Raw genomic sequence first — 24,711 nt, forward strand, 5'->3', positions numbered from 1 at the left:
TACGAAAGTCCCCGGGGAGCTGCATACTTTCAAAGCCTTCTTTCTGCTTGCATTCGCACTGCTAATGGGAACTCTAACGTGATGTAATAGCTGGCCAGCGGTTGGTAATGCAACATCACCTCTTGTTGTGGTCCTTTGTTTTCTTGTAATCCTGTTTGAGCAGCTTCATTTTCTTTCTGCATTGCTTCACTGTGTGGTGGATGCCTTGTAGCAAGTTGAAGGGAATTGATTTTTTTATTTTAATTTTTTAACGTTTGCCTCTGACAAGTCAAAATCTTGTTGCATTTCCTTCTTTTCATATAGGCACAATAAAGCCTGGATGCCACTGTCAGTTTACTTCTTTGTGTTATTTTCTCCACTTTACGGTTAATAAGAGTTGTTGTATGAGAGTATTGTTTTACCATGGTTTTAAGGGTTTTTTTCATGTGAGCTGTCAGTTCCCTTTTATGCTGAGAAAGTATCTACTTTTAAAAGAAGCAAACAAAACAAAACAAAACAAAACCCTCAAAGCAGAGTTGTGAACTACAGGGGTCCAGTTTATGCTGTACAGCCACAGAAAAAAAGAGGGCACTACATGTCAAAGTTTGGATTGTGAATAACTTCCTGCTGTCCACATCTCTGCCTAATAATAAGATTAAGCGCTCCTCCAGTGTGCATATACTTTGTATGTAACAGTGGTGCAAAAACAAACCCAACTCAGTGCTGACATGAATATTGAATTTAGAATAAAGCCACAGTAAAGCTGTTGTTGGCTGATAAAAAAACAACTTATCCCTTTAAAGGCGCAAATCTTTTTTGACACCACATATCACATTGTCCATATAGCTGGAGCTCATCCTGCTTATGTAATACAAGCACGCTGATTATTGTAAGCACCGTAGTTCTAAATTTATTATTCATTGTTTTACAGATGCAGCACCATTATGGTACAAGGCCAGGAGGAGCCTATGGATGAAATGTGGAGAGAGGCTTTCCAAAGTGCCTACCTGGAGCTGGGTGGACTGGGAGAAAGGGTGCTTGGTACGTTTATCTAGTGGCACCAAATAAAAGCAGTCTGCTTGGGAATAGGTGGAGAGGAGAAGCAGTTGGACACAGCACTTACTTTTTATAATCGCCTTGGTACACAGGGTAGTTTGCCCTAATGTCCCCATAAAGGTAAAGAATGCTTGCACTGCAAGTTTTTGGCTCTTGCCTTGGATTGGAGCTGACACAGAGCAAACACTTATAACCAATGTTACACAAAATATTAGAAACATTTGTTTGCAGCGTTTTAAGGAGTATCAGGTGAAAATTGAGCAGTAAAATGCAGCACATTTTGGGTTAAAAAAAATCAGTACTGGAAGTTCAGCTTTCGGTGTTTCTAAAGTGTTCGGCATTCTGACTCTGTAAATGTCATCATTTTGACAACCAAGGAGAAAACTTACCTGGCATCTTTTAAAAAGTGCCATAGGTAATAATTATGTGCTATCATCATTTTGTTAGAGTAGGCGTCACAACAGTGGAATATGGAATGGTGCCATTTTAGAGTGAAACTCCTGAAATTGTGTAAATTAGTGTGTCTCAGTTATGCCTTAGGTGATGATGATGATGGGTCGGGTGCTTCTCCTGTTTTAGACTGAGTGTGGTGTTTCATCCAAAGTATCTCACTTTGGGCGATTGGAGAGAGAGTGATATGATGGAAGCGATGTGTATCATGAATTAATAAAAATGCCCGATTCAATTTGTGTTGCAAATCTGCGACTTCTGAATCTGAATAAGCATATGGAAATGTACAGGATCACTGCAACCAGATGTATTTTCTGAGGGTGTATTTCATATATAAATCTTACTCACATTTCCTTAACGAGCTTAACTGTAAATAGCAACAGTAACAGTAAAGTCCACCATCAAAAATCAGTATTGCTTATTGTTATATGTTTCCTGGGGGTCGTAAAAAACAAGCGTCTTTTTAAAGTTAAAAATATGTTTCTCTCTTGTTTTTTCAGTAGCTGTAGTGTACTTTGAGATTTCATTTCAGTCTGTTATGAACAATCACCTCACTGATCTCTCTCTTCTTCCAGGCTTCTGCCACTTGAATCTATCCTCATCTCAGTTCCCTCGAGGATTCACCTTCGACTGCGACGACACGAACTTCCCCACTATGCAGCTCTGCTTCCTGGGTCTCATCTCCATGATTGATCCTCCGCGTGCCGCTGTGCCTGACGCAGTGGGTAAATGCCGCTCTGCTGGCATCAAGGTAACACTTTCTGCAGATTCATTTATAGTGCTTCCTGATACTCCTTTCCCTCTGGCTTCATTCATCAAGCTTTTTAAAGAGGGGATTTGCATGTCAAATATCTTTTCAAATCACATAGTGAAGTCCAAATGACAACTGATCACTTCTCAGGACCATGACAGATCATGACCAATGGACAAATTAGTTCAGGCACGGCACAAAGTCAAGCTCAGCTGCAATCCCAACAGATCAGCTGATGTCAGTGTGGGCTGGCATTGACATCAGACTTTTTGCCAGAAGGCTCAGCTAGCCTTCTGGCAAAACCCACACGGGAATGCTATTTTAAGCTGCTGTAAGCTGTCGGAAATGTTCTGCATCTGCAAGCGACTTTGCAGTCCACCTTTATCCCAGGTCCTGCTTTCATGTGTACTGTACATGACTTATTCATTGTCATATGTGTTGCAAGTGATGCCTGTTCTCTGCTATAGTCATACTGCTGATCTCCCCACTTTATGCTTTCAACATAGCTTGTGTAGAGGTCACAGAACAGCAGGCTGCTAAATATATTTCACTGCAGATGGAAAAACCCATCTTCCTTTGACTATGAGTATAGATGAAAATGCTTATGGCATGTTTTGCATAAACACTTTGAAGGCTGGCTGAAGTACCCGAACAGTTTTAGAGTTTGCTCGGTAGTTTATCAGAGCTACTGTTGCAGGTGTGGCTATCTTCGGGTAAGAAGTGACAGACAGTTTTACGAATAAATTATGGCTTTGGGATGAAGAATTCAAAATAATTGGCAAATTGAATTGTTGGCGTTAAAATAAAAAGCATGGAAGGCGATAAAGAATGAGCTGAATATATTCTGATAGCAATTTGTAAAAAGAATCCATTTAGCTAAATGCAGATTCAGTGATTTACTGCAAATTGTCATTATATGTTAATCGACTCCAAATACACAGAGCAGATTTCTTTTTTTTTTTTCGTCAGAAAAGTAATAAGCCAGGCCGCAGGAAGGTTAAACAACTTCCAGCAGAGATAAAAATGGATAATGAGGAGAATGAGGCATTCTAACTCAGGGGAACAACTACAAATATGGGGAAAGGATTTTGCATGTTTAATTTCAGGTACAGTAGTTATCACGCTTCTTTTTGAAAGACAACCTGTAATTGGCTTAAAAGTGAACTAGAGGCAGAAGTGACTGAAAATGCTGCTGTATTTATTTTTGTAGAAAACAGCTGGAAAGTTTGTGTTAAAAACATATCTGATAAAAAGTTTAAAACTCAAATGTTTGTGAAGGTTCTCAGTCATCCAAATCATCGTAGTCTAAGGAGCTTGGAAAGAAAAGCGTCTGGGCTTCTTTAAGTTGCTTGAAGACGTTTCACCTCTCATCCGAGAAGCTTCTTCAGTTCTAAGGGTCAATTGGTGGGGAGTCCCAGATTTAAGATCTGTGGGAGTTTCCCCCAAAGAGGGACAATGGACACCCTGGTGATCCTCTACCTAATCACACAAGCCAAGGTGTGAAAACGGGTGTGGGTCACAATCAACCAAGGTTTCAGGTGAGCTCATTGCGAAACATGGACCCACCCTATCATGCGATTTCCTGAGGTCAGATGGCCCAGGATGTGAGTGGGCGTTAAGATGCCTTGGAAGGGATCTCAGTACTCGATTATAGATGGCAGACAGTTGGTGTCGTAAGCCACCGCCTCTGTTCTAAGATGGTCGTTCACAGTGGACATAGATGGCTTCTTTCACTCCTCTTTCAAACCATCTGTCTTCTCTGTCCAAAATGTGAACATTGGCATCCTTGAAAGAGTGACCTTTGACCTTAAGATGCAGATGGACAGCCGAGTCTTGTTCCGTGGAGGTGGCCTTTCTTTAAAACTCCACGTTTCATGACAGTTTTAGTTGAATATATAAACTTTGTTTTGACTGATGCATTAGGACATGTATTAAGCTATATCTCTGTTTTAGTGCCTCTAAAACATATAAATCTAGTTATAGTTTACATTATGGATTGCAGTGTAAGATTTTCACTTTTGCTCTTTATCAAAATAGTTTAAACCTACAGGAAATGATCCCATTTCTAAACAATTTCTACAAATAAATACTCGAAAATATAGTAGCTTTAAAATGATCCAGGGAAATATAATTTTTGTAGCTGTACAGTTGGGTGATTTTGTAGTTTGTAGTTTTGCCTCTTTACCACACCACAATGGATTTTAAATCAAACAATCAAGATGGGATTGTGAAGTACCTCTGAAATTGGGGTACTTTGTATAAAAATGACTGTATTTCCTAAACAGTTAATGTAACACTTTTGGTCAAACCCCTTGAGTTAAAGTTGAAAGTCTGCACTTTAAACGCATCTTGATTATTTGATTTGAAATCCACTTTGGTGGCTTACAGAGGTAAAACTACAAAACAAGACCCGTTTCTTTAAATACTTTTAGCTGGATGTTAAATTTTCATTATGCTGTGTAATCACAATATGTGTGATGTTTAATGTACCTTCATGCAGCCTGTATATGTGCTGCTGAAAGCTTTGGTGGTGACGGTAAAGTAATGAAGCAGATGTTAAAAAATAAGCTAAATGTACTATATGAACAGTACATATGGTTATAGATCCTAATATTTCCCACATTTCCTTTACAGCAGGCTATATATATCCAAGTTAAATGTATACTTATATATACTTCGCTTTTTTATTAGTTTTATAACTTTCCTTTTCAACAGCTTCTCATCAGGGAACTGATTATTTTCCACTGGGTGACTTTGAAAGAACAGAAAATAATCTCCATTATGCAGTATGTTCTTTTGTCACTTCTGTAATGAAATGAAAAGTGGGCTTCTTAGCAAAGTCTGCATCTGTCAGTTACTTGTTATTGGAAGATTACAAAGGATTGGATGATACTCGAACTAAACAATAGACGAAAATACGGTGCCTAAAACCAGCATAAGAATTGTTACCTTCTGCAGGTGCAGCTGGGGATTGGCGAAAGTGGATGAATTTCAGTACACATCACCAACTTCTGTAGTTTCTTTTACCCAAAGACAAAGATTTGATGGATTATTTGTAAAATCATACTATTTTGCCTATAAGAAAGCATCACATTTAAGATTTAATAAATTTACTGTACGATTTGAACCTTTAACCCCTGATAACCCCACTTCCTCCCAGTTTAACTACACAGCACATCTGGATGAGTTATGTGCCTGTAGAGCCTATACTAAACTGTAGCTTAGGAATGCTCTGATACATGGCATACAGATGAGATACAGTCAGGCTTCATGTGACTTATGGGATCCTTCTGTCCACGGTCAGGTGATCATGGTTACCGGGGACCACCCAATCACAGCCAAGGCCATTGCTAAGGGTGTAGGAATCATCTCTGAGGGAAACGAAACGGTTGAGGACATCGCTGAGAGACTAAACATCCCTCTGAGCCAAGTTAACCCCAGGTGTGTGTGCACGTGTATAAAGGGAGAGTCTGACTGCGTGCTTTAGCTTCTAATAGTGTCTGTGCGACTGTGAGAGTGTTTCAGTTTGTGAACTATGTTGTGTCTTCTGGATGTGTTGTGCATATAAAGTGGAAGCAGTTGATTTAAATTTAAATAAAAAAAAAAAAAAAGGATACCAGTCGCATATCTTTCCATTCAAAAGCGTATTATAAAGATCAGAATCAGAAGAAACAACTTTGTTACATGTCTCAAGGTAATAAAATCTGCCTACTAGGACCTCTGAAGGTCACTAAGGTTAAAAGAAAACCTCTTTAATGGAGCAGAGTCAGACAGCCTCTCTACTTGTAAGATTATGCTTAAAGATTTAGATAAAGCTTATATTTAGGGCTGGATTAGATGCAAGCTGCTCGGGGCTTCCCATCATGTGCTGAGCATTTCTTCTTCGCTCACCTTTTTTCATCCTTTATGTGTTTGTACACCACTCTACTCCTTAGTTATTATTCATCTCTGGCTCTCTTCCACAGTGTGACATTTGTCCTCACCCCCAACCAGTCACAGCCGATGGTTCTGATTCTGCCAGAGGTTTCTTCCTGTTAAAAGGGAGATTTTCCTTCCCGCTGTTCTCAAGTGCTTACTCACAATGGTTCCTCTGACTGTTGGAGTTTTCCGTCCATTATTGTCAGGTCTTTACTTTACAATATGAAGTACCCTTCGACGATTGCTGTTGTGATTTGACACTATATAAGCTGAATTGGGATGAATCTAACTGAATTGTCTGAAGGATGTACAAAGTAAACAGAAATAACGAGGGACAAGATTCTTGATAACAGAAACACTCTGGATCCCTTTATAGTCTTCACAGTTTTGTTTCTATTCCAAGGTCTTCAGTCCAGTTGTTTGAGTAGACTTTGGTTACAAGCAATCAAATAGTCTGTGTAACATGGAGAGCACTAATAATAATAATAATAATAATAATAATAACTTTATTTGTATAGCAATTTTCAAAACACAGTTACAAAGTGCTTCACAGTTTGAATAAAAGCCACACACTGAAGATAAGTGTACATGTTAAAACATACAGACACATAATCAACCACACGGTTTTCCAGCATACACACATACATGCAAATAGTTCCAAACTATGGCTGAAAATAAAAGGGATAAATTAAGGGAAACCTAACCTATAAAAAATAGTTCTCAGCAAAAAATTTTTAAAATAAATAACAGCGTGAATAGGAGGATTTCAACAGATAAGCAAGGGCTACCTTCTCACAGCAATATAACTTTTTGCAACATTATTATTATTATTATTATTATTGTTGTTGTTGTTGTTGTTATTATTATTGTTATTATTATTATTTCATTCATCTGCATTCATAAACAATGTGCTCTGGACAGAAATGGAAACCTTGAACTGCAGCCATTTCCCACCATATGATAATCAGCAGTGTAGTAGATGGGTTTTGAAATAATAATATAGTGCAGAAAATCCTGATGACAGTAATAAGTAAGCATGTACTTGGAGACTCCAGGAGGTTGAATTACTTTCCCAATAATTTATTTTCCGTATAATACAAAACAGCACATATTCATCATTAGACTTTTATTTTTGTGTAGATTAGACAAAGGAAATAAAATGCATTAATGAGCAAGCTTTGGATTGGCTGCTTGGCTAATTGTCTTACTTTCAGACATATCTCCCAAATGTCAAACTGTTCCTTTAAGACACAGAGCATGGAAATGTATGTTTCCCGCTGCTGCATTTGTGTGGTTGCCTGACAATGACAGACTTGAGGGAAATGTCATTACCACCCTCTGCATAATTGTACCTGCTTGTGTGTTTCCCAGGGATGCCAAGGCGTGTGTGGTGCATGGCTCTGACCTAAAGGAGATGAGCTCTGAGTACCTGGACGACCTGCTGAGGAACCACACTGAGATAGTGTTCGCCCGAACCTCTCCACAGCAAAAGCTCATCATTGTTGAAGGCTGCCAGAGACAGGTCAAGGGTCACACATGTGTGTCTGTGTGAGTGAGAGACAGAGTGTGTGTGCAAATGTGTGATTGAGTCTTTTTGAGAGCTTAAAGCTGAATTGCAGTGTGTGACGTTTTATATAGATGAATGCAGGCATTTGGGTGTTTGTGATAAAGACTGAATGAATGCTTGAATGTGCCTGTTTATTTTTAAGTGTGGAGGTATGGTTCTGTACAGGTGTGTGCGTGTGTGTGTGTGTGTGTGTGTGTCTTCCTGCCATTTAATACTGAATGCAATTGTCTGTATGTGTGTTTGTGTACTTGAGCTGTTTTTAGTGCAGGTGGTTGAATGAATGAATGCTGGCTTTTGTCCTCATGCTCATTTAAGTGTGTGCTCCTACAATGGAGGCCTGTTTGTGTGTTTGAGCATGTGATTAACTTTATGTTAAATTCATATTAAACCCTATACATGTGCCTTAAATTAAATGCTGAGCTTTTATGTACAAAACTTTAAAATTATGTGTGCGTGCACTTATTCACATCCCCATATATTGAGGTCATGCTACAATTCACCCTGGCTCACTCACTCTCACTCCTCGTGACTGAATGACTGCAACTCAATTACATTTTTCATTTAATCTCCCCAGAGCTGCTTTGAAAAGACATTATTAAGACAGAAGGGGCGGAGGGGGGAGAAAGGCTTTAAATCACGGTACTTATCTTTTTCCTCTTGACACTTTTTGTTCGCCGGTCCTTGTGGGTACAGGGGGCGATCGTGGCTGTGACAGGCGATGGCGTAAACGACTCTCCGGCACTGAAGAAAGCCGACATCGGCGTTGCCATGGGGATCGCCGGTTCTGATGTGTCCAAGCAGGCGGCTGATATGATCCTGCTGGACGACAACTTCGCCTCCATCGTCACCGGAGTGGAGGAGGGTGAGTGTGGGGGAAAGGCAGGGTGTCAGAATGGAGGCATAAAAGGAGAAAATTATAGAGGAGGAAACAAAGAGGGAAAAATAAAACATTGGGGGAAAAAGTGAGTCAGTGAAATAAAGGGATCAAGAATTTGAAGGGAAAAAAAAGAAAGCTCACAGAAAGCTCTTTTGTCATTTAACACTAGAGACCAGAGATTTTCTATTTTGAATGAATAGCAGTTTATATGTGAAGAAGTCTGGTTGATTTCACAGAGTTTATGCTGTGACTAGAGTCAGACCTCAGTCAAAAAATTAACTCTCAAGTAATTTAGCATTTTTTTTTTAACGTTGACTTGAACACAATACAATTTTTAAACAGATAAAATTAACTAGAATAATTTAAAAAGACTTTACTCAGCACTATGTGGGTGCCGCGGTGAAAGGACTCTGAGAAGTTTGAGTTAAGATTAGAAAAAAAATGAGTTTAATGGAAATGGAAATGTTAAAATGTGATGTATTAATAAAGAACATTCGGCGACCCGAAGGACGGATTTTGACCTGTAATTTTCTCAGGAATACTCGTAATTTGACATGCCTTTGCTCTCAAACATTTGACTTGAGATTTAACCTTAGATTTGCTTTGAGAGACTGATATTTAATTTAGCTATGGGTGTTTAATATGGTCTTAGATTTTAAAAAATCCATTTGTATTGTGGATATGCTGATGAAGGGGTCGGAGTGACCTTCATTTAAGTAAGAAAATTCACTCGGCCTTGACCCACCTTAAATCAACCATCGACACTTTTTTCTTTCTTGCTTTTTTAATCGCTGCAGGTCGTCTCATCTTTGACAACTTGAAGAAGTCCATTGCGTACACATTAACCAGCAACATTCCAGAGATCTCGCCTTTCCTCCTCTTCATCATTGCGAGTGTTCCTCTTCCTCTGGGAACGGTCACCATCCTCTGCATTGACCTGGGCACAGATATGGTGAGCACTGAGGAAACAAACTGAAATATCTCTTTGCAATAATACCTCAAATAATTTCCTTGACCAACTTTTTTTTAGCCAGAAGCCAAACAAAATTTTCCAAGCATCACTGCACAGTCTTAAAAATGTTATTTTAAAGACTTCAGAGATGTAATTTTCAATTTTGATTGTGTAATACTTCTTAAATAGTGTGCAGTGTTTATCTGAAGTGTGTCTGGACTCTTGACAGCACTAATACTTTATAAAAGTAACTCTTTCTGGCTTCATGGTTTTATCTCATCACTATATTTGTCTTTTCTCAACTTAACTGCTTTAGGATTAACATCACTCATTTGGACTCAATCAAATATTTCTCCTTCCTCTCCAGTTAACTATGCTAAGCAGCTGCAAGTGAGTGACTTCATGACAAATTCATAATCTTATTGCATCAGCCCAAAGATAATGTGAGTGTGAAGTGTGAGTCATAGATGAAAATCTAGTGCCTAAAGCCAGTCATAAAACTTATTTCTTATAGGCAACAGTTTCACTGATTCTTTTGCCCTTTTTCAGGCACGATCAGTTATTGATTGAATCATCAGCCTTGAGTTGAACATTTTTGCTGTTGCCATTTCATCTTACAATGCACCAGCTGCACATGCTCCCTTTATGAGGACTTTAGGCAGACTCACAAGAACTATAACAGAAATAACTATATGGCTGTGGTTTCAACAGATGTAACAGTATTATTGCTGCTTTGCAAATGAGTTGTGGATCTATACATGCAGTGGTTTATGACTGACAAGCTCAGTCACATGCTCATTTGCTAACACATTGTCAATCACAAGTCACTAGCCAGTGAATATGTCTTATATAATCCTGTTCCAACAGTATTGATAACCACGGTTAAAATGAATATAATGTATTATTTGATTTGACCTGAAACTAGTGACTTAGCCCATAAACTCATCATGGCTGATTTTCTGAGGTCATGGCTACTTTCCCAAAGACTTCTATAAGAGAAAGTCTTTTTGCAACCAGTCGCACATTGTTGACCACTTAAAAAAAACAACAACAGGAAAAAAACACTTCTGCTTTGGCTTCAATTTTCAGCCCTGGAAGCTGTGTCCATCTTCGACACTGTCTATGCTAACTAGCATAAGCGCAAAGCTAATTAGCATATCTTGACATATTACACCTAAACAAAGCAATTTATCACACACATTATTCATCCCACATGTACACATGCTGTTTACACCAATACAAAATGTGCTCACAATGAAAAATGGTTAAACTGTGTATTTCACCAGAAAGCTTTGGCTATATATCATTAGTGTCCCTGCATTCAGCGACATAAATGAAGCAATCCCACAATTCACCTGCCATAGCTGTAACATAATCGTCATTTGTTTGTCTTTTTTACATTGTTGATGATCAATCAATCAATGCAATCAAATTCTCTAGTAGTATTGTAGTAGGATTCAGTGCTCAGACCAATATGTGACTCATGAGAGCTCCAAAACAATTTCAGTTTCGGTTTCAGGGCTTTTACCCCAATACTTGTTCTTGATCCCCAAGTAGAATGGCAGCTTTATTGCAAGACTTGTTTTTTTTTTAAAAAATATTTGTACAACAATTGCGAAACAAACTTAAATTGTCAAGTCCTACATGTTATATACCTATGTTTGTGTTTGAAATACTGCTGTTTATTCAACTTTTACCATTTCTGCATAGAACCTTTAGAACTCATAACGCTGCATAATATTTTAGATAAGTCTTTATTTATTGAGTTGTGAGCTTTCACCTTCTAAATGCGGGCTAATTTCAATGATTTGTCTTCAAGAGAAGGTGCTAATTATTAGCATGCTGCATAGCTACCGGCAAGCTAAAGGTGACATTAACGAAAATGGCACTAATACTGGTGTCAAATATGAATGCCTGAAGGTAAAAAGAAAAATGTTTGGTTTCATTTGCTCTTTCATTTGGGGGGAAGAAATTCGCTTTTGCCTCACCGTCGACGTCCATTTGTTCATGTAGAACAAAGACCGAGTGACACTTGCATACAGATTTACATTTCACAGCTCTAGTATTTCCAGATGCCAGTCTCTCCTTTGTATTTCTAGCACCAAAAAGAAAAAAAATAGAGGGTTGCTGGCACACTGCTTGCCTGAGGGGCGTAATCCATCATTACAACAAAAAAGAATCACACAATGAATATATTCAGAAAGACTTGTTCAGTTGTGTCCATTATTTTAACTTTAATTTTTCCTGCTCTCACCCAGGAGCCATTAGAGTGCCCCCGAAACTGGCTGTTATACAATGTTTTTCACATAATCAGGTACATACATTAGAAACAGTCTCCCACTGCCAAGAAACATTTTTCCCCCACAGGTTAAAAATAAAGAGGAACAGCTTGCTAACATTGTTAATAAAGCAGTTCAGACTTATTTTACTTGGGTGACATCAAAATTGAACTTCTTTGGTTTCCTAGCAGCAGAACAGATTTGTTCCTGTTGACAAATATTTACTCAGCTGTCTCAGATCACAGACATACTGCATTCTTTATTGGTTGAATTTCTCTTTAAAGATGACATGACTGAAGTTTTTTTTTTTTTTTTTTTTTTAAAACACACAAATTTGTTCACCTGTTTTGCATATAAAAAACCCCCTTCCCTTTCAAAGTAACATGTCTTCATGTATCCAGTAACTGCTGGTGGAATGAACAGCTGGATGTGAGCTTTGAAGAGTAGGACTAGCCAAAAAAAAGTACTCGAGAAGTGTTTATTGTACAGTACAAAAGTGCAGATTTCCAATGGTGGTAAAGCTGTTAACAGCTTGTTAACAGCGACGTTCCACTCCAAGCTACAGGCTGGAGGGCTCTGCTGAGATTTAGGAGTGACAATCAGCACTTGGAGTCTGCTAGGATTATTTTTAGCAAGAACTACCATCCAGAAATGGATGCTTATCAAAGCAAGATGTAGCACACTTAAGAATGCTTCAACACTGAGACTTAGTTTTTACACATGTACTTTCAAAGGTGCAAAAAAAACCCCCCAAAAAAACAACACAACCTCTGTCTACACATCCCTCTCTCCAGCTCTATCCTCTTCTTTCTTCACTGCTGCAGTGGGTCAAGGGAGTGTAACACCAAAACAAAGTGGATTTGTACACCACAGAGCATGCGCTCAGTTTCACACAATGCCAAGTCCACACCTCAAAGCTCTCCTAAGACCCAAAGATTCCTGCCCTAAGTCACACATATTGCTCTGTTGCTTACCTGGTAAAACCAGCCAATATACGATCTTTATTACAGGGACCTTTCTAGCCTCCTGTTTTATGAATGTCTTGAAATTCACTATCCGTCTCTCTCCTCTTGTCTCTTCTCCCCTCCTCCCTCTCTGTCACTGTCGTTACTTCTTTTTTTCCCTCCCTCCCTGTCATTTCTCTCCCTTTTCTCCCTCTACTCAGTGATTGAGTGATTATATTAACAGTCTAGTCTTCCCTGTGTCTGGCATTGTCATCATGCCTTTGTACAGATGCCACAAAGACAAATTCCTGCACATTCATCGTACAGGGAGCTTAAGCCGAGGTCGTTCTGTTCTGTTCCTCCGTTACCCTCCAGGTTCCAGCTATCTCCCTGGCCTATGAGACAGCAGAGAGCGACATTATGAAAAGACAACCAAGAAACCCCAAAACAGACAAGCTGGTCAACGAACGCCTCATCAGCATGGCATACGGACAAATAGGTTTGGCCTCTTGTCATCTTTCAGCACTGCAGCTCGTAAACCTGAATCACTGTGACAGGCCTCTTCTTGTGAAGTTTCAGCGATAATAAACATCAAAGGCATATAAACATTAAATACTGACATTTATCAGAATTTTTGGCATTTCTAACTGGCTTTGTAAATGTGTAGGCACATACAGTAAAGGAAAATAGATCCAGAGGTGAGCAGATAGTCCCACAATTTCACTCTAATTGTTGTGACATTTCGAGCAAATTGAGAGCAGAGAGTGCAACTTTTTTTCTGCTTAATCTTGGTCGTGTTCCAGTTGTTGGAGCCTCACTTCAATGCATGCTTTTTCATCTTTGGTTTTATATGGTTTGGGAATAGCGAAAAATCAAAGACTGGCCTCATTTTATAGGCTGTTAAATAGGTCAAACTATGACAGGGCCTCACTGGATGACATGCAATCTTAAAATTGAACATGCTCTAAACAGCCGGTAACTCATGAACTCCCATAATGTGTGCAAGATAAACACTGCTGGGGCAAAATGTTTGCAGGGCTCAACAAATCACATTTACAAACCACTGCTGTGACATCACAGCCACAAGTCCTGAAAAACCTACTGATGATGTGATCCTGAGTGACACTTAGTGAATGCAACTTAATCCATAATCAGTCATTTTGAAGGTTTGGTGTAAGTGGAGTTTTTATGCTCTGCAGTAAGATGTCCATCCTGCTGAAAATGTTACGCCTACTCTGACAAAACGAATTTGGCAACATCAAATTAAAAGTCACTAACACCTATTATGGCAGTACTCAGCTGTCTGGAGCTATTTACCTTTAAAAAAATAATGTCACAGAGGAAAGAGGGATGAAAATACATTAATCTATTTTCCCTGACAAACACTAATGGATTGAGCTACTATAGACTCAAAATATGCACTTTGTAGGGATATAAGTCAGTATATATTGTCCAGGTTTAAGTTTAATCCCTTGGCCTGCCTGTTAATTCAAAAATACATGTGGAAAATTGTTATGGCACACAAGTTACACAGTTGCCATGCATGTTCAAAATGTATTTGCTGATGGTGTAGGTAGACTTTGCATTTGTCATCTTGAAATGCCACATCAGTTTGCTTTACAGGATTGCACTTTCCTACAACATTTGCTGGAAATGAGTAGGTGTTTCAGTATTAATAATAAGAAATAATAGGAAGTATATTAACATTTAATTAATTAAAAAAAGTTATAGATTAACTGTAACTGCTGCAAGACAGGTACAGAAGATAAAGTAAACACACAAAATAAGCAGCCTGATGAAACCAACACATACTGTTGTGGTCACAAGTTCAAATACACTCATCACTGGCATGGACGTTGCTTTAACCTCCTAAGACCTGAACTCTTTCATGGCATGCATTTTTAATTTCTATTTGCTATTTGGACTGAGTGGGACCTGATGAATGTAAAAACAAAGAATTGTCTTTTTACCTGATGTAGTTTCTGAGAAGAGGATATCAGGCCCTAGTAGAGCAAAATTTAGTATTGTGGTCTAGACAGCTCAAAATGTGATGTCCACATATGTAGACACCAGGTCCTATGAGGTTAAATGTGGGCTTCTAATTATTTTTTTAGTTGTTCTTTTTCCAGGGTGGAATTATTTTACATCTTTAATGACTTTAAAAAGCAGAAATTAGTGCACATGTTTGAAGTTATTTCGGATTTTTCTCTAATCCACACAAGTAAACAGGTTCACCAACCAATTTAAATGAATCTTCTCTCCCTTAGATTGGTTTAATAGTCAGCCAGAATCATGCCAAAATGCATCTAGTTGTGGTGCAACTTCCCAAGAGACATTTAATCAGGTATTAGTGGGGGTATGTCCACCCTGATCCTGTATGTGTGTTTATATATATAAATATATCCATCCATTCTCTGCCAATTATCCTTTATCAGGGGGCTGGAGCCTATCCCAGCTGTCTTAGGGCAAGAGGCAGGGTACACACTGGACAGTTTGCCAGTCTGTCACAGGGCTAACACAAGCAACACAGACCACCATTCACATTCACACCTATGGGCAATTTAGAGTTTCCAGTTAACTTATCCCCACTAACTGCATGTCTTTGGACTGTGGGAGGAAGCCGGGGAGAACATGCAAACCAGACTGCTGGTGGAATTGAACTCAGGACCTTCTTGCTGTGCAACAGTGCTAACCACCATGCTGCCACTGTGCTGCCCCTAGATTTAAATAAATCATTAAAAACAAGCTACCACAAAATCCAAGCCATGTATAAACTTGTCACCACAAATCTATTTGGAAAATGATTTTTGCATTAACTAATTAACACTAACAGAATATTTACTGTGTTTTAAATGGGACAGTGATAAATCAATATCGCTTTCCTCTCTGAAATAACTTAAAATATTATTTTTCTCTACAGTATAATACCACTTATTAGAAAAGTTACAAAGTTACAAAACCATTGTTGGACCTTATGAACCTTTGAAATGTAACAGCTATAAAATGTTACATTATTTTTTAGATCATCTAAATGAGTTTTTGCATTGCTGTCTTATGAATGGGCTTTCATATTTGTAATCCAGGTATGATCCAAGCTTTGGCTGGTTTTTTCACCTACTTTGTAATATTGGCTGAAAACGGCTTCCTCCCAAGAAACCTAGTAGGCATCCGCATCGACTGGGATGACCGTGAAGTCAATGACCTGGAGGACAGCTTTGGGCAACAGTGGGTAAGGAATGGAGACTGACACTCGCCAACATGACCTGAATGAATAAATGAATGTTTCCACTCTCGCGCATGAGTAATACAATGTGTTTCATCCTGGCAGACCTATGAACAGAGAAAGATTGTGGAATTTACCTGCCACACAGCCTTCTTCACCAGCATTGTGGTCGTCCAGTGGGCTGATCTCATCATCTGTAAGACAAGGAGGAACTCCCTCTTTCAGCAGGGGATGACGTAAGTGAGTGGGGTGTGAAGTAAGGGAGGTGGAAGAAAGGAAAAGAGTGCTGATGGAAGGAGGAACTGAAGCATGTAGAATCGATGCATAAATGCGGGTAGTCAGAAAGGTACTCTTATTCTTCAAAATGAAAAATGATTTTGGCTCTTTTTTTTGAGGCTTCTAATACTGGGACCATATCGTCACTGCTATTTTAATGTTCTGTACTTTAAAAACCTGTATAAACCTTTTCTTTTCTCTGATGTGCACCTTTTTTCTGCCTAACAGGAACAGGATTTTGATCTTTGGCCTGTTTGTTGAAACAGCTCTGGCTGCCTTCCTCTCCTACTGCCCTGGAATGGACGTTGCCTTGCGCATGTACCCCCTGAAGTATGCTCTGCATATGCATATCTCCACTGAACTGAAAAATAACCTCTTAAAGACCTAATAGGCTGCCATTAGCCTGTCACTCTGGACTTTAAATGTAGTCTGTGATCTTCTTAAACACCATGTTGTTATCCTTAATATTCAAAAATAGCTGCAATGAATTTAACAATTTGCACTCCGCCTGTGAGTCACCACATCTTCCTTTTTCCCCCTCAGGATCCTTTGGTGGTTCTGTGGCATACCATACAGTCTTCTCATCTTCATTTACGATGAGGTCCGTAAATTTATTCTGCGGAGGCAACCAGGAGGTAAGCAGTTATTAAGAGAGAACCATGATTAAAAGATTTTTTAAGCTTATTTATCTTCTTAATAAGCTAGAATAATAATCAAGTGATGGTGCAGTATAGCAGTTGAAACCCCTATCTCAACCACCACATGTGCCAAACTTTTAAAAGCTTTCCTTCTACCTTGTGTAACTCGCTCAGCCTTCTGTCCTTGTAAAAATAAACACCATAAAAGAGAAGACTGTCCAGTCCTTTAAGGACACATTGATTGACAGTGTTGCCACAGCTCTGCTCTGTTGAGCTCACCTAAAGCATCCCAGCAAGCATTTGACAGATGGTGACTTGTAGAAGAAGATTGAGTTCAATGTCATTCCAAACAAGCACAAGGTATTTATATATATATATATATATATATATATATATATATATATATATATATATATATATATATATAAAAGCACCTTGAAGTGGTGTGGACTGAGATTAAAAATAAAAGTACAGGTAGCCAACAGTGTCGAGTGTAGCGCATGTACAGCAAAGCAAGTAAGCTTTAGTGTTTTTGGTGTAATATTAAAAGCATAGTTTATTTCTGACAACTTCTTACACTTGCAAATGCAGGCTTCACAGTCCATCACTGCAGTTCTTCTGGTTCATCCGGTTTCTCCTGTGATTCATGGGTTTGAGAGCAATATCTTTCACCACTGGAGGCAGCTGTCTTTTTGAACTCTCACAATTCATGTGACTTCATGTAAATTTAGTAATTCACCAAGTTTTCCTGACAGATTTTAATATTATTGTTATTTTTTTACACGTATTGTTAAACATCATTCAGAAGCTTTGCTTTTTCCACAAATAGTCCTTCATGCCCAGTATTTAGTAAAGCGGCTGAAATCTGTCAGCCATCCAGCAGAATGCAAACCAGTCAATGCTGAACAATTCTCCAGCTTTCAAAAATGCAGACTCTGCAACACTTCATTGATTATTGTCTTCCAGTTTTGATTTCTCACAAAATAGCAAGTAAATGCAGCGCTTTCTGGCAGTTTGCTCTGTCATTGAAATCTAACGTGATCTGATACTCGGGCCAAGTTTTCAGTCAAAGCTGATCCAGGAAGGATTAAGATCATGCATTACTGCTTAGAATTTTGAGTTCACTTAATGTCTCTGTTTTGAAATATCCATTTTAGAAATGAAACAGCCCATTGAAAAACCCATTTTCATCACCGATTACTTCTGTGCTCCATTGTGATGTCTGAGGTTTCTCAGGTTAAAAAGTTAAATGATCATTCATCATAGAAAAAAGCCTTTTCTAATTACCTTAGCACACTTGAAAAAGAATTGCTCTGCTGATTAAAAAGAGGAAACAAACTGACTACTTGAGTGTTTGGAGCATCAGCCTTTGTTGGTTTGATTATTGTTTGGAGAAAAAAGCCACAAAAAGTATTTTCTTCTGAAACTCATCAGTGTTCTTATTGAAATAAACGAGTGCTATTACATTAAATAAACTGCTAAATAATTAAATATGTTTAAATAATGCCTGTACAAACAAAGCTAACATAACAGAAAGAGAACTGAGCGACTGTGGTTCACAGCTGAGCACGAGCCAGAATGTTGTGGTTTGTTAAGGATGTAGTAGGCACTGTTATATGGAAACTCCAGAATTTGCACATGGTTTTAATTGCTTAGAAAAGGAATATTAGTGTATTTTCATTTAGGATTTTTTTGTAGTTTGTTTAACCGGTGCAACAGTTTCTGCTGTCCTGGCATGAACAAATGGGTATTATATTATTATAATGGAAAACAGAATTCAATGATAATTAACAACCAATCGATCACAAACTAATTTCTAAATGGCCCAAACTTTTGATGGGTAATACATTTTATAAATAAATGTCTAATTATTCCCAAAAATGAAAACCATTCCTCTGTGCTAAATGCTGCTGTATGAAAACATCTGTGACCCCTTTTTTATACATCTGCAAAAATATATAATGTCACTCAAGAAGAGAGCACACGGTTAAACAAACAGGACAAGAATATTAGACTCGGCTATTTATTTATTGAGAGAAACTATGCAGTATTACACATCTGTAAGTATGTGAACCTCTAGCAGTTAATTAGATGTTAAAAATCAGGTGTGAGGGTGTGATGTTTTAATGAGCCTAAAGAACAGGGATCTGTTAAAGTCTTATCTTTGGAGGACATGATTTTCAGAGTGTATCGTTACTACAACATATTATACTTCTGAGAACTTTCACAGAATCTTTGTCAATGCTCATCACCATATTTAAAGAGTCTGCACTTCACCAATCCACAGTCATGCATACTGTTCATGACTGATGTTCAACGGTCTGGCAGGTAACAAATGAACCAGAGGAAACTGATCATCTAAAGACCTCTCTCACACTGTCTAATATCCATGTTTGTCCACTATCAAAATACTGAACAATGGCTTGCATTGCAGGGCTTCAAGGAGACAGAGACAAGCCTGAATGATATTTGAACTCGAGCTGGATGATAAAAGGATAAAGACAGTTATTCCAAATTACCTTTTCGTCAAAAGAAGCATTGGACATGGTCAATGTAAAGGCAACGCTAATCATTCTAGCCATGTTTTGATAGACAACCGATTGACAGGCCAGTGACAACAAGAAGAGTTATACGTCTTATCAGTCCCCTGGTTGGAATAGAGTTAAAGCAACATCAGGTTAAGACACACACAGCGTAAGAGGAGCCACTGACAGCTGCACATGTGCTAATGTTTGGGCTACTGTAGCCATACACATCAGTACATTAGGAGTGTGAGTAAGATGAAAAGACAAAATAACAACATAAAATTTTAACGAAGCATTGCTAAACATGACAGCGCATCGAACACAGCCCGAGGCTCAAAAGATGAGAACACCGTTGAAATGTTCAGTAGTGTGGAAAGATTTCTGGCTATTTAAAGTTGCACAGATGCACAGAAGAATGTTTGCAAAACCCACAGCTGAATGTTTACCTGCACAATGCAAGACTTTACAGTACCAGACACTTTCTCTTGTACCATGCCCAGTGACGAAAAACAAAGAGACACTGATGCAACAGTTTACTTTGTTGTAAAATATGTGATGTAATGTAAACAGAGCCAAAAATGTCAGATTTAAGTGAATGATTCAAGTAACTGACCCTCGTTACCGAGTCCCTGACCATTTCCCTTAGACGGCACTTTTCCAGCTGCGCGTGGAGTGTAAAGAGACAGGAGAACATCTGAGTCACACTTTGCTACAACATCAGATTTGTGGTCAAGTCACATATCTGATCCATATAAGAGCCTCACTGCCCTCTTCACTGAGTCAGAACTGCACTTCTTGTGCTTTTTAAAGAATTAATTAATTATTAATTGATATGTTGTCGTGAAGCATAAGTGGATCACAATTGAGTGATCCCTTTCACAGGCCGGTGTACTGTATGGCAGTTAAGAAACCAAATCCAGCAACTTCAGTTTAAAGGTTAAATCTATATAAAAGAAACGATACCGTGTGGGTTCCCTGATATATGATTTTGTCCTTCGTGGAGGACATGAGATTTTTAAGACAGCGATCATTTATGCAATCTATACGAGTCCTGCTGTGCTGTAAATAGGACATCCCGACGAATGAGGACATCCCACATTTGTGGGGGTTGAGCTGAGACAGCACATGGATTTTTTTTCCCAAAATGATGGGAACTGCAGCTTCCAATTTTATGACCATAAAATTAGGTGATAATAATTTTGCAGATATTATGTTTCCATTACTAAAAATCAAACTGCTTCTTGAGATCTTCTTTGAGAGTCAAAGATTTAATACGATTTCAGAAAGGTAGAGTAATTTTATGGCTTCTGAAACAAATTTTAGCCAGTGGACAAAAGGACTTATCACATTGCATTTTCAACCTTTGTCCATACTTCAGGAAGCAAAGGGCAGAGTGAAGCAGAAAGGAATTTTCTCAAAATTGTGGCAGGGGTGGTCAGTCTTATTGCTGTCAGGGGTATGAGGTGGAAGAAGGCCAGACATTAGAGCAGAGGGGTGAAAGGTCAGAGGAAGACATATCAGCATTTGAGGAGCCTGTGCAGCAACAATGTGATGGTACTCACCCATAATAAGAAGTGTTGTATCATGTAGGGCTCTGAAGTTTTCAGGTATTACAAATTTCTAGAAGCCTTTTCAGCTGAGAAGCTGAACATTTTTTACACACTTTTACCCTGTTGATTTACATTAATTATTAATTGATTAATAATATATATCCTAAAAGTATATATAATATAAGCATATATAATATATATGCTAACTCTACATTTCCTGCCTTTTTCACTTTAATTTCAACCATACTGAAACTACTGCCAAGAGAGTTGGACCTCTGATTACATCAAACAGTAAAGAGCAAACCAGGTCTTAGACTAAAAGATGTCAGAAGACACAAACCAGAAGGAAGTGGTTTTAAGTTTTAATGCTGAAGGTAGCATTAAAATGTAACGCATTCTGGAGCTGAAAACATTCTTCAGCATATCTGTGTTCATGACATAACTTGGATAACCTAGGATCCAACTTTACTGGTTCCTAGTTATAGACAATTCAATAAGTTGAGATAGATTCTTGGAGATTGGCCAGTCGATCAGAGTAACAAATGATCTTAACGTCCGATCAGGGGGCAAAGACTAAAGCTCTCTTGAAGGTGATATCTCCTTAAAAAATGCAACCTTCTGCCTCAATCTGATGAAATCATGAAAAGATTATTCGCTTCACAGGCAGTCGAGAAACCAAATCCCACAACTTCAGAGCCCTAGCTTACGCAATACTCCTCATCCATAATGAACTTTGGGTGTCATCATTTTGACCCTGCTCAGGCTCCTCAAACGCTGGTATGTCCTCCTCTGAGCTTTCACCTTCCAGCTCTCATGTCTGGCCTTCCTCCACCTCCTTTCCTGACAGCACTCAGTATGACTCCACTTGTACAAATCTGAGTAAAATCCTTTCTGCCTCGCTCAGCACTCTGTCATATCATGCATGATCACTGCTCTTGTCATGGGTTACATGACCTAATGATCCAGGTTTAGGTGAGAATTAGGGGTGCAGAGTAGAGTTAACTAAATTAAAAAAAAAAAAGTATAAGAAAGTATTTGCTAAAATAATGTTTTAGTGTTCATTAATGTTTCCTTCATGAAATGTTTTAATATTCACAAAATGAAAAACATTGTACCGGAAAATCCACACAAAGAATGGAAACGATATCCTTACTTATTCCCGCAGAAGATAAAACAAAAAAAATAATATAAATAATACTTTTTGTATCCATCGTTTCCTGTTTTTTATCTTCAGAAAGAATTATGGACCTATGTTATTTATTTTAAAAAGTACATATATTGTGATCTATCGATATATCTGACTGATATAAAAAAAACTTTCCATGTCACCCAGCCTTAATTTGAATACATTCACAGTAAAGTCAAGAACACGAATCTCAAAAGAAAAGTGCATAAAGCCAGAAAACAACTCGTAGCACAAAAATATTTCTACTGAGGAATGGTAGTGGAAGAATACAGTTAATGTTTTGCAATAGTCGAGTCAAAGTCCAAACCTTTATGTTGTAGAAATTGTGGAATAGCCCGAAGCAAGCAGTTTGTGTGAGAGAACCCAAAGTTTTGTGTTTGCAATACTGAAATGGACTAAATTCCTCGAAGCCAGTGTGCAGAATTGATCACCTTTTACTGCATATTTATACTTGCATTTATTGCTGCACAAAAGTGTCACATAGGATGCTGAAAACAGAGGTTCAGGTGCCATTCACAGATCTGTAATACTGACTATTTTTTCCTCAAAATGTTAAGGACCAAGTAATATTATTGTGTAATATAATTCATGTTGTTTTGTTTTTCTTCCTTTAGCAAAACTGGATATTTTAGGATATGTTTATACAAAAATATGGAAAATTCCAAAGGGTTCACAACCTATTGTTGCAATTGCAGTATATAGTGTGCAGAGCTGATCGCAGCCTATTCATGTTCATATGTAAAACTTAAACCAGGAAACTTAAACCTGTACCACACAACCAGAGCCAGCTGAAAATTATTAGAAAGGAAATTAAAGCAGGCTGATGAAGACTCTTGAGATATGTAATGAAGATTATGCAGATGATACGGGCACCTTACAATGGCTCAAAATCTGTTCACTGCCACTGCCTTACAGCAGATGAGGGGCAAGACACGGGGAGACAAATACAATTTATCGTGACAGTTCATCATTTCTGTTAATCTGTGTGTCACGGACGGCTGATCAAAGTCTTAGAGTTATAAGGGGATTCATTTGGAAATGTACGGAGACAAAGGCAATGAGATGAATACAAATAGAGCGATACAAAAGGATATTATGAAAAATGCTCGCCTGTCATTTTGTTCCCTGACACTTTCTCTCTTTGTCTTTCTGCCTCTCTCTCTTCATCTCTTCCAGGCTGGGTGGAGCAGGAGACATATTATTAACATTCAGAAAATGTCAGTTTGAGGGCTGTGTGTGTGTGTGTGCATGTGTATGCATAGATGTGTTTGTTTGCGCTCATGAGTGTAAAACTGTGCGTGCGTGTCTGTCAGTTGTAATATTGCATGGATCAGTTCACAAATCTGATTATCAGAAAAATACTGCTGAAAATAGGCTTTTGAGTTTTCTCTTTTTTTCTCTTTATCAGAAAACATTTCCAGCAGAGTGATAGTAATGTAAACCTTTGTGCCTTACACAAGCTGCTACCAAAGTGATGTACTGTGGCCCGTTTGGCTGGAAGGGAGTATCAGATGTTGTTTGTGTTAAATTTGACAAATAAAATGTATTCCAAAGTATGTCTGCCCATCATTTAAACATTACTCACCTATCTGTATTGTTCCCTATTGCAAAGTCATATAAGCAACTTGATTTTGATGTGCCATCCCTCTGAACATTGCTGAAGACCCCAAGGACAGTCATCTCCAAACATGCTGAGCATCTGCAGGTTATGAAGGAACAAGCCAACAAGACCCAAAGTATTTTCTGCCAGGTTATCTCTTTTGTCTGTTGGAATACACAATCTGTACAATATTACACAGATGTTTTTAATGTCCTGGCTGATTTGTGTGTGACAGGAGGTAATTGGGAATATCTAGAAGAGCTTTTGGGCATCACTAACTTTATTATTATTATTATTATTATTATTATTTGTATTTATGAGTGTGGAGTGGATGGAGCTCCCATTTTACAATACTTGTTCCATGCATCCATTTTACTTGACAGAAGACATGACTGGTGGGCTAGTTTATTCTTGCAATTGATGAATGGGAGGATATTCCAATAATGATCTTCTTGAAAAAATATTCCTTTATCTTTTTGACTTCTCTTGGGCTCTCTAAGCTAGTTGGTGCAGCCAGACAAAATAGGCATGGAAAAAAAATTATTCAGACAGATTTCACACACTAAGTAGTTGTGTTTCTCCTCTAAAAATCAGACTTAAACCGCAATCATCACCAGACATGAAAAAGGAAATGAATCTGATATTTTCTTTCAGCATCCTGTGCAGATTTGATTTAGGAAAGTTGTTCCCCCAGTGGATAAAAATACTCTGTGTTTCACCCACGGAAGCAAAGGATTGAAAGGAATAAAAAAAATATGTCGGAATTTTTCTGAAAACAAAGACTCAGTGTTTGCATGTTGCTGTCATGTTACAGAAAGAAAAACAACCAAATCCTAACAAGGAAGTGTTATAAAAGAGTAGCTCCTTAGTGTAGTAGGTTATGCATTTGCCTAAAAAGCAAAAGCTCCCAAGTTCAGCCTCAGGAGAAAACATAAATCCC

The 24,711-nt window shown here is 38.3% G+C and overlaps 1 protein-coding gene across 2 annotated transcripts in view; it reads left to right on the forward strand.

The window, feature by feature from the left end:
- The window catches only part of atp1a2a (ATPase Na+/K+ transporting subunit alpha 2a), a 50,422-nt gene extending 26,670 nt beyond the window's left edge, over positions 1–23,752 (forward strand). Inside the window, exons 13-25 of one of the 2 annotated variants that reach the window (XM_085379058.1) lie at positions 911–1,020; positions 2,061–2,236; positions 5,541–5,677; positions 7,526–7,676; positions 8,415–8,583; positions 9,396–9,550; positions 13,149–13,272; positions 15,857–16,002; positions 16,102–16,232; positions 16,501–16,602; positions 16,816–16,907; positions 23,348–23,388; positions 23,580–23,752. In XM_085379058.1, the coding sequence (XP_085235184.1) occupies positions 911–1,020; positions 2,061–2,236; positions 5,541–5,677; positions 7,526–7,676; positions 8,415–8,583; positions 9,396–9,550; positions 13,149–13,272; positions 15,857–16,002; positions 16,102–16,232; positions 16,501–16,602; positions 16,816–16,907; positions 23,348–23,376 (1,522 nt within the window). In that variant the 3' untranslated portion in view covers positions 23,377–23,388; positions 23,580–23,752. Of the gene's footprint in view, positions 1–910; positions 1,021–2,060; positions 2,237–5,540; positions 5,678–7,525; positions 7,677–8,414; positions 8,584–9,395; positions 9,551–13,148; positions 13,273–15,856; positions 16,003–16,101; positions 16,233–16,500; positions 16,603–16,815; positions 16,908–23,347 lie in introns of both variants that reach the window. The other variant, XM_085379057.1, reaches the window with a different exon arrangement.
- The last annotated feature ends 959 nt before the right edge of the window (positions 23,753–24,711 follow it).

Source organism: Diplotaxodon limnothrissa, linkage group LG18 (assembly GCF_057381915.1).
Source record: "Diplotaxodon limnothrissa isolate DT_005_m linkage group LG18, D_limnothrissa_male_GT1.1, whole genome shotgun sequence".
Taxonomy (NCBI): domain Eukaryota; kingdom Metazoa; phylum Chordata; class Actinopteri; order Cichliformes; family Cichlidae; genus Diplotaxodon; species Diplotaxodon limnothrissa.